The 10370-nt window shown below is 34.4% G+C and overlaps 1 protein-coding gene across 1 annotated transcript; it reads left to right on the forward strand.

Moving 5' to 3' along the window:
- Window positions 1-335: 335 nt before the first annotated feature.
- On the forward strand, window positions 336-5147 carry LOC135673934 (uncharacterized). The gene is made up of 4 exons (XM_065183335.1): window positions 336-340; window positions 1900-1956; window positions 4616-4700; window positions 4841-5147. The coding sequence occupies exons 1-4, from the start codon at window positions 336-338 to the stop codon at window positions 4937-4939; spliced, it is 246 nt and encodes an 81-aa protein (XP_065039407.1). The 3' UTR covers window positions 4940-5147.
- The last annotated feature ends 5223 nt before the right edge of the window (window positions 5148-10370 follow it).

Raw genomic sequence — 10370 nt, forward strand, 5'->3', positions numbered from 1 at the left:
TGAAGAACTTATAGGGTCTTTGATGACCTATGAAATGACGTGCAATGCACATGAAGAACTCAAGAACAACCTTCCAAAGAATAGGAAGGATTTGACACTTAGAACAAATGATGACCACTTGAGCGAAAGATCAAGTGATGATGAACTCGAACTTCTCACTATAAAATTTGAAAAGTTCATTAAACAAGAATTAAAGAATAAAAATGAATTTAAAAAGAAGTTGTTAAAGAAGAAAAGAGCACTCAAGGTGGCTTGGGATGAATCGAGCTCATCCGATAACGAGGAGCAAACCGATGAAGACGAAACAACGAATTTTGCCTTAATTGCTCTCGACGATGAGGTAAATGACTCACCCGTAACCCCCTTAATTTATTTTAAAATTACTTGATGCATTTATATGTTATTTTTAAATTAGTATATAAAATTTAAAAAATAAATAAATAAAAGGGGATCATGCTTTTCTTTTTCTAGCTAATCTTGAAAATGATTATGAAAATTACATGTTTAATGATGTAATGAAAATATTAAATGTTTTGATAGCATAATTGAGATTTTATTTTATGCATAATGATCGTGCTTAATAAATTTAAATTTCAAAATTATGCATGATGATTTTTATGATTTATGGCTTATCGGTTTGTACCGTAATGAAAGTTATTTTTTTAGTTTTAAAAATGATGCATTTTTTGATTTGGAATAAATGAAAAAGTTATACTTATATGAAATAATGTAAGTGTCATGCTTGACGATTTTATATTTAAATCATGCATGATGATTTGAAGTAATGATGATTTTTGGGTAAATTATGGTTTATTGATCTTAATGATTTCTATGATGATATTTGCTCTCTCGATTTTAAACTATGATGTATGGTTTTCATACGAAAAACTTGAGCATACTTATATGAAATTAATCACTTAAAATGAAACACATATAAAAAGGGGGCTTACATTTTCCATCTCTATTGATTTTTTGATAAAAGATTAATGAATCCATGTATATTATGCTTTTATGAATCTCTTAAAAATGATTTTGATTTGACGATTTGAATGAGCTTTATTTTGATTTTTTGAGATTTATAACTTGAGATTTACCCTATATAAATCGAGATCTTTTATCCTCGATGTTTCTTTTTGCTGTCTACTATCCAAATGAATCATAATTTTTCGGAATTATAATTTTTATGATTTATAATGAATTAAGAGATGTTATACATGAATCAAAATCGTTTATGAGTTCTCTCATGACACCTTTTTACTATAGGAATGTCTTTATCTATATCATGATCTTGAATTCTCGATATTGATACTTAAATTTTTTTTATAAATCAAGATCTTGTTTTGTTATTTACTAAAAGAGAGATTTATCAAGATAAATCATGTCATTTAGTATTCATGACTTAATCCTTCATAATCTTTGATATTTATCTTTTATAATATGATTTTTATGTACAATTCCTTGTATTCATGAAATATTTATCTCATCACCCAATTAATTTTTCTTGATATTCTTCAAGTGATGATATGAAATTATGCATGAAATACTCATATTTTGAAATATTTATGATTTGGAATGATGCATGCAATACTATGATTTTTTGATGAAATAATGTGAAAGTCAACAATTATCATTTTATGAAATGATACTCTAAAATGATTAACAATCTTTGTCATGCTTGGAAAATTATTATAAAGAAAAAAAGAAATACAAAATTGTATTCTTCCCTTCTCTTTGACAATGACAAAGGGGAGATAAAGTTTGCTAGCTTGCATACTTCAAAGGAGGAAAAAAATGCTAGTGTGCACATCTCAAAAGAGTTTGTCTTGAAGACGCTTTATTTGTACATTTGCTTGTAGCTTGGCCAAAGGACTGCAAATATCCTTAAGCATCTCTTTCCAGTGCTGACTCCAAACGCATAATCACATTTGCCAACCAGTCTGATTACATCTCCTTCAGGTAGATGCCTTTCTTTTCATACTTTGTCACAGATTTTGATATTTATCTGATCATGGATGTTTAGACACATGATGTTATCACATTATCTGACTCCTGGATGTTTAGGCATATGTTTTTTAAGAACTGCATTTGATGTAATGCTCAAATGGATATTACATCAAATACATTCAAGCAAGGTTCGGCTTCCTGTGCGGTTGGCAGTTCGGAATGTCCTGCTCTATACTGGCATACCAACACATGGTGTGCCAGGGCGTGCTGATGGGGACTCAGGCGATCTTCTTGATTGCCTGACAAACTAGTACATACCACCCATACAGTATTTATTCGGGTGGTACAGCAAACCTTGCAGACGAGTAAACTGTATATCCTGCTGAAGGGCAATATATGGGTCATAAATCTGACCCCACTTTTGACAGAACAACACTGTTTATCTCACTATGTTCCATGTGGATCTAGAGTAGATTTTTAATCTCTCAGTTTGCAGATAGGGGTACAGACTTTCTGATTACAATTGCTGGATATATGTGGTGATTTTTGTTTTCATATTTATGATATAATATTGAGACACTCTAAATGCAGTCTTAATGGAGTAAAAGTGTAGATAAGGATTGATTTAGAGTTTCTATTGGTACATGTTTGTTCTTATTGATTTTACCTCTTTAGAATCTTTTAGTTGCTTAGTGAGGTTTGTCTTGATTACTAGGGTAAGCATGATAAGTAGTCGAAGGAGACTAGATCATTTTGTCTTTGTAAGAATCAGCATCTTAATTCATGATAAATTAGCTTAAAGAATGAGCTCTTTTTTTTTATATATTTTGGGATCAAACACAAGGATGAACTGGATGATATTAGTGGGACCTTTAGGCAGTAAAAGGAGTTGTTAAAGTTCACAAGGATTTTAGATAATTTTTTACTTTTTCTCTTTTCATTCATTTTAATCAGTTTCTGGTGTTCTGTATTCACCCAACTTTTATCCATTGGTTGTGCTTTGACTGCTAATTTCCAACAATAAAAAAAAAATTTCTTTTTCTTTTTTATTTCTTAATTTGATATGGATCAAATTCATGCATGTTCGTGAATAATATGTGGTGTTCAATTTTACATCAAATTGGATAATGGCCGATACAAATTTAAATGGTAGTCCATATCATAATAATTGTGTTTTAGCATATAACTTCTTCCGTAGGAATAAAAGGTGGAAACACATATAAAAAAGTGGTCTTTTTGATTCAGTACAGGCTTTTCAAAGACTAATGCGGAAAGCTGGATCAAGTTTTGGTTTGCAAGTGGCTTTGGATCAAATATAATAATTTCATGTTATTTCTAAATTCAATTATCCTATTTAACTGACACTCTATTTAACCAACATGATTCTGATTTAACATCAAAATAGAATATTATTGTAAATGATAACGACTAACTTATATTCTTATTTAAACAAGGTTACTGATATTCTGGCAAGTGATAACAATTAACTCATCCATGTCAACATGATTCTGATTAAACATCAAAATAGAAAACAATACAAATGCACACCAAAATAACATGGAATTGGAACAATGTTAACCTAAAAAAGATGAGGTGAAGGCCATAGTTTCCTTGTATATGATATGGCAGAATATCTCACTATTATTGGATTCCCTTTGTAAAATGATCATAATATATTATTAGTAGTTAATTTTGTCTTGAATTTTTGTGATTATTATTATATCATGGTTCTATGGATATTTTCTCCTTTGTGCCCATGACTAGTTGTCTTTTCTTCCTTGGTACACCCAAGTTAATGATTCTAGGAGCTGAATTAGATGTGGACATGCATGTAAATTATAGCTTCCTCAAATTCTCGTGATAAATTTGTATTTATTCCATAATCCTTCTTCTGAAAGCCTCGTGACTTCTTATCCCCGATGATAAATGAAAACTATGTTCTCATTAGCCATAAATTATTGGCGTCAACTTTTACCATACTATGACATATTTCTCGATACGAGCGATTTGTACTGGTCCGATAGGGGACCAATAAGGGTGTTATGTATTAGTTTGCCAGTATGTCCCATCGTATTGTGTGTTGGTACATCGATATGGTTTGTATGTACCATACTGATGGTTGGTTGGTACATCGGTACAGATCGATAAGATGAACCATGATTGACGCCATGATCTACAATGTCTAAAATCTAAAATCTGTCTCTTGTAATTCTATGGCTGTCAATGCTTCACTGCCACTTATGGTCTAATATCCCACCTCTTCTCGTTATACACTACATTTCAGATCTACCACACAGAACTACTACATTTCAGCATCAACATCTTGGTAACCAACATCCAGAATTGAGCTTTGGATTGAAGGATTTATCTGCAATATTGGCTTGCTTTTGCTAATTGTGACTTTAGTTCACTCCTAAAAGGAAATGAGGATTTTGCAATATTTATTTTTTTGATCATTAGATGTTGTAGGTATCTATTGCTTGCCATGAACAGACATCCCAACTAATTATTTGACCTCTACTTGAAACACATTTTTGGTGGATAACTTACACTGTGCTCTGATGGAGTTGGGAGTATACCGTCATAACAAAATCTTCACATTTATTTGATCACGATTTTATCAGCATGCACTTTATGTTGACATTTTATTTTCTTGTGTTATTTGACCTAGGCATCATGTATATGAAAAACGTGGTGGTCCTAAGTCTGTTGAGCTAAAGGAGGTTGGTCCTCGGTTTGAATTAAGGCTTTATCAGGTGATCATACAGTCCTTTTTTACTCAACTTTGTTCGAGTTCTAATGAAGTACAAGTCTTCTAAGCATAGCATGGATATATGTATGTGTGTATCTCTTATCTGATGATACTTGCATGTTCTTATCTTCACTTTGGTGCCAGATCAAGCTAGGGACAGTTGATCAAAGTGAAGCCCAGAACGAATGGGTCATAAGGCCGTATATGAACACTGCCAAGAAGCGAAATGTTCTTGGAGATTGATGGCTAATTTGATACGGAGTCTATCTTGGTTGTTTGATTGTTTAATTTTTCTTTCTTTTTACCTAAACATTTGTCATTTTTATCTCCAGTATTATCTATGTGATGCCCGACTTCAATGTCGGGGAGTTGTCATCTAAGCTAAATACTGATGATCATATCTGCTAATTTCTGAAACAATTTAGTTGGCTTTTGTGGCTTTGGTGGAGCACTCCTTCATGTGATTGATCATGATACATCTCTCTGTCACTCCCTTATGTAAAAGGGAAAGCAACCATGTTCATGCTTTTATTATTAGGTGAAAATGTCATGGATCACCTATAACATATCCTTTACAATATACAGCTTTAATCTCTTTAGTTCTACCGATCAAGGTGGAACCTTTTACGGGATTGCATCCTTGAACAAGTATTTACTTGATGTATAGTAAATATGGATGTTGATGAATGAGTATTGCATAAGTGAATTTAGGCATCATTATTATGGTAATTTGCTTGGGTTAGACCTTTTATACATAGGTACAGGTTGGTCTCATGCTCATGCTTGAAGTCGTTTGTTCATTCATTAATTTGCATTGATAATCTTGTGTGGATGGGGGATTTGCAGTTGGGTTGTGTGTCTTCTTCTGAGTGAGAGCTTCGGCAAGAGCGGAAACTAAGTTGTCGAATGGGTTCTGTGCTGAAGAGAAAATCCTCTTTTGGGGCTTGTCATTTGTGGAAGGCTTTGGGTATCTTATTGAGAGTTCAATTTTCCTTTGATTTGTTTTTCTTGATCATGTTTTCTTGTTCTTCGGCTTTTTAATCAATTGTTTATATCTTTGAGCAAAAATGATCATGTGCTTTGGCTAAAGTTACAAGTCAAATTTGTTTATATGATGATAATTGTGTGTTGGAATGTGAATGGACCATACGTGACAATTTTGAATGTGAATGTAGCTTAATATTCTCATAGTCATAATATTCGCGTAATCATATTAGACCTGAATTTTTTTTTGTGTTTTTATGTTTCACTCAGTTTGCTGCTTTGCCATCCGTTTAATGAATTCATTTTACAAACAAGTCAAATTTGAGATAATTTGATATGATTAGTTTGGTATATTTTGACTTGCATTTAGATTTGTCGAATTAGTTTAAAATTACTGATGAAAATGAACTGGTTTTTTATTTCACAGTGACATTGTGGTCTCAGTAAGATCTAGTAACTTGGTTCAATCCTTGTGATTGTTGTCGGGTCCAAAATTTTGTTACAGATCATGTCCCAATGACACCCTCGCATTTTTTAGAACATACCATATAATTAAAAATAAATAATTTGATTGGAACGGGAAATGTATGGATTTTACTTAATTTTTTTAATGTTTAAAATAATTAGTTATTAGAGTCCGGTTTCGATTCAAATTAATTAATTAATTAATTAATAATAATAATAATAATTATTATTATTATTTTGATTATTGTCATTAATATTTTAAGAACCATGTAGAAATTGGATCTCGTGGATTCTTTTTCTTTTTTTTGTCCAAAATAAATCTATTAAGATATAAGGAGGTTACAACTCAAAATGTAAGATAACTCAAAGGAGAAAATATCCTCCCACAAAAAAGAAGGCCCATCTTTTCCAGCATTGTGACTTCGAGTAGTTGAATTGATTGCTTCATTAATTCACGATAGCAATATAAAATTTATAAACATTGCAGTGAGGGCTATTTAGATCTTTGGTTCATTCTAATGAGCCTATTTAGATAAGGCATAACATTTAGTTGACTTCGTACTAAGACGTAAATAAAAAATTATGATACTGCATTATACACCCATACTAATATATGTTATATGCTCGAAGGATATTCTCAAGAAGGGTCAGATAAAAGCTCCCTCCCCACCCCCTCATATCACCTAAAATGTTTGCGAGGTTTTCTTGTAGGCGTCAAGGCACACCCAACTCCAACTCGAGGCATGACGAATGGATCTCTTAGGTGTTGTTTTTATGTGTTAGGGTTTAGGTTTTCCATCCTCGAAGGGTGCCTCGAGTGTAGTGTCTCACTAAACCGAAGGTGAAAACTTTAGGCACATTATTACATTTAGCCTAAGAGAAGTGTCTTAGACACACTTGACATGCCTAGCCTGAGGGAGATATCTCGAGTGCATTTTTCATGCTTAGCCTAAGGGAGGTGTCTCGAGCACATTTTTCATGCTTATCTCAGGGAAGAGTCTTGAGTGGCTCAAGGGAGGCGTATTGGGTGTATTTTTCATTCTTAGCTCGAGGGAGATGTCTTGAGAATATTTTTCATGCTTAGTCCTGAGGGAGGCATCTTGAGTGTATTTTCCATACTTAGATTAAGGGAGGAGTCTCACTCATTTTCCATATGTAGTCCAAGGCCCATTTTTCAAGTTTAGTTCGAGGAAGACATCTCATGAGCATTTTTCTTAGCTTGAGAGAGATATCTTAGGCATATTTTCTATACTTAGCTTGAGAGAGATATCTTAGACGCATTTTCCTTGCTCAGCTTGAGGGAGACATCTCAAGCACATTTTCTATGCTTAGCCTACAGGAGACATCTTAAGCGTATTTTCCATATTTAACTTGAGGGAGGTGTCATGAGCACATTTTTATTGCTTAGCTCAAGGTAGGCATCTTAGGTACATTTTCCATACTTAGATCGAGGAAGATGTCTCGGGTGTATTTTCTATCCTTTACTCTAAGGAGACATCTCGAGCATATTTTCCATAGGACGTCAACATACTATTTAGACATGCACTCGTTGGCAAGAAAAACTATAAAGTGTCACATCGAGTAAAAGCTTTGCGGGTATCGCAAAGCTTCGTCAGGCTAAAGCCTCTCAAGCAACCAAGCTAAAGGTGGTGTTGGGATAGTAACACACCATGGAGGATAGGCTGCTCCAACACCAAGCAATAATAAAGGAACTAAATGAGTGACTCAAGGACTATGATCGACAAATCTAGGAGTATAAGCTTTGGGTCATTGAATTGTTCGAGCAAGTGGTGGTCGAGGCAGCCTTGCTACCAAAGAGGGAGAATAAGGTGATCGAGAGGTGCAAGTCCTCAATCGACTTTAAGAAGAGGCTAGTACATTCGAGGGAGTTTTTCAAGTATAGGTATCTTCTTGCCCTAGTTTGATTCTGTTGGGAAATCTAGGGCAACATCATATGTATAATGAAAGAACAGAAAATAAAAATATCATATTTCCATAAAAAATAGTTTTTTATGGAAATATGAAAAAACCCACAAAATCAAAAAATCACATGTGTTAAGGGATGTGTTATCTAGGGAGATCGTATATCCCTGAAAACTTACAGATCTATGAGAGAGGATGAAGAAGGTCAACTGTCCTCCTCTCTAGCGGTGATCCATACAGCTTGGGCTACGAAGACACTCATCAAATCATTATATAATCCTCTTTTCCACGTGCACCATACGATCAAGAAGGGGCTGGCCCTTCTTGTTGTCCACACACCCCAAATAAGGGTTGTTGGCTAAAGAGAATAGGGAGAGAGAAGTATAGGAGGTGGTAGCCAAAAGAGTTTAGTTTATGACCCTTTGATTCCCTCCAATTTATAGAGATTCTTATAAACTTACTCAAATAGATCTTGCCCTATTGGGTATTGGATCTTCATCCAACTACCCAAATCACTTAGATTAATGAATCTCTATCCAATAATCTCTCATTGGCTCTTATTAGATCTCATCCATATGATTCAATGATTCAAGGGCTTACTGATATATAGTAAAATAGGGGCTCTAGTGGATATCTCATATTCGAACCTCTACTTGTCGTAACACCTACCATATGTGTGTGACTCTCTAGGCTCAATATAGAGCTAGCCATAAGTCATATATGTCATAACTCCTTTTGGCTCAGTGAATTATTTTTTATATAATAATTTACTCGACTCATCGACTGTGGATGTACTATGCCGCTACGTCGCAATCCACAGACAATACATGGAAATTTAATCTATTAGACATGTCTATCCTCAGTTATCATGTATCTATAGTCCCTCATTTATCTAATATTCTAATGACCGTATTCCGGGCATGGCACTATCATGCCCATACGGTTTCTACTTAAGCCTCGCTTTAATCGGATTTTCCCATATAACTCTTTTTTTCTCAATCCGAATGACCCTAACTAGGGAATTGTCTGAGCAAGAACATATAGAATATTTCTCTTATGACACTAAGAGTGGATGATCTTCTATTGACACTCAATAGCCATTATAAGGTTGGCTACCACTCCCGATGATCGGTTGTACTAGATTTGGAACTTCTAGACCTATAAGTTCGATATAAAAAAGTGGAGTACTCATATATGATATCTTTGGTGTTTCAAATCTAACGACTAGATTCACCATTGAGACGATAAAATCGTTGTCTGATAATGAGGTATCATCAACCATCCAACATTCCGTTAGTGGATCAATCAATAAACTCATTCTCCAATGAGCATCTACATGATATCTCTAGTGTCCCCACATAAGCAACTATGAGATTAGTCACCTCTATCATATGGATGGGTATATAGTGTACCAATCTATTTGGTTATCTCGATGTCCCTCTCGAGTAACCTATGACCAAGATCATTTATGGTTTATATTTAAAGGTGAACCGGTTTCATTATCATGATCTCATCATGATATGATTCTTATTGCATAGATCCATGAACATCACAATATATGCAACTAGTAACATAAAGTGAGAAAAAATGCTAATAAATAATTATAAGTAAAAAGAGTGTGTATCATGTCACATGTGTCATCACTCGTATGATTAGCTTGCAGGACATTTATGACTAGTAGATTCAATGCGAGACACCCAGAGTTGGAGGTTGATGAGTATTAGAGATCCCCTTCAATGATAGCCTAGAGTCATTCCCCATCTTCAAATCTATACTAATCAATTGATTTATAGAACTTCATGTTGGACATTCTTCAAAGTTGGTTGTCGGAACATCTTCTCGGTATGTCTCCTTGGTCAAGCAACTCACGTCGACACTTCTTGAGCTAGGGTTAGAACTTTCTAAGGTTGGATATATGTCACATTAGTGGTAGTAGCAACCCCTCCATCGTTCTAAGATGGTAGGTCCCATCTCAGACCACTTTGATGACTTGATAAGGTCCTTCCTAACTGGGGGCTAACTTTTCATGGGAAATGCATCGAGTTATTTATCTCAACCTTTTAGAGGACCAAGGCTGGATGTCATTGTCATGGAGTTGTGTGATGACCTTTTTGTAGTTAAGCATCTTCAAATGACTATCAAATTAAACTTTATCAATGAGGTCTAGTCTTACACGAAGTCCCTCCTTGGATGTGGTATAGTCAAAGCTTTTAACTCGAGGGGTCAAGAACTTCATCTTGGCGGGTAGGAAGGCCTTTGTGTTGAATGCTAGGTTGCATGGCAATTTGCCCAACCTAAATTT

This window comes from Musa acuminata, chromosome BXJ1-5, assembly GCF_036884655.1.
Source record: "Musa acuminata AAA Group cultivar baxijiao chromosome BXJ1-5, Cavendish_Baxijiao_AAA, whole genome shotgun sequence".
Taxonomy (NCBI): Eukaryota; Viridiplantae; Streptophyta; class Magnoliopsida; order Zingiberales; family Musaceae; genus Musa; species Musa acuminata.

Excerpts from the sequence above, each read along its gene's own strand:
- LOC135673934 (XM_065183335.1), top strand. Across the intron at positions 1,957-4,615 it reads TCTGATTACATCTCCTTCAG|GCATCATGTATATGAAAAAC; the intron begins GTAGATGCCTTT and ends TATTTGACCTAG. Across the intron at positions 4,701-4,840 it reads TTGAATTAAGGCTTTATCAG|ATCAAGCTAGGGACAGTTGA; the intron begins GTGATCATACAG and ends CTTTGGTGCCAG.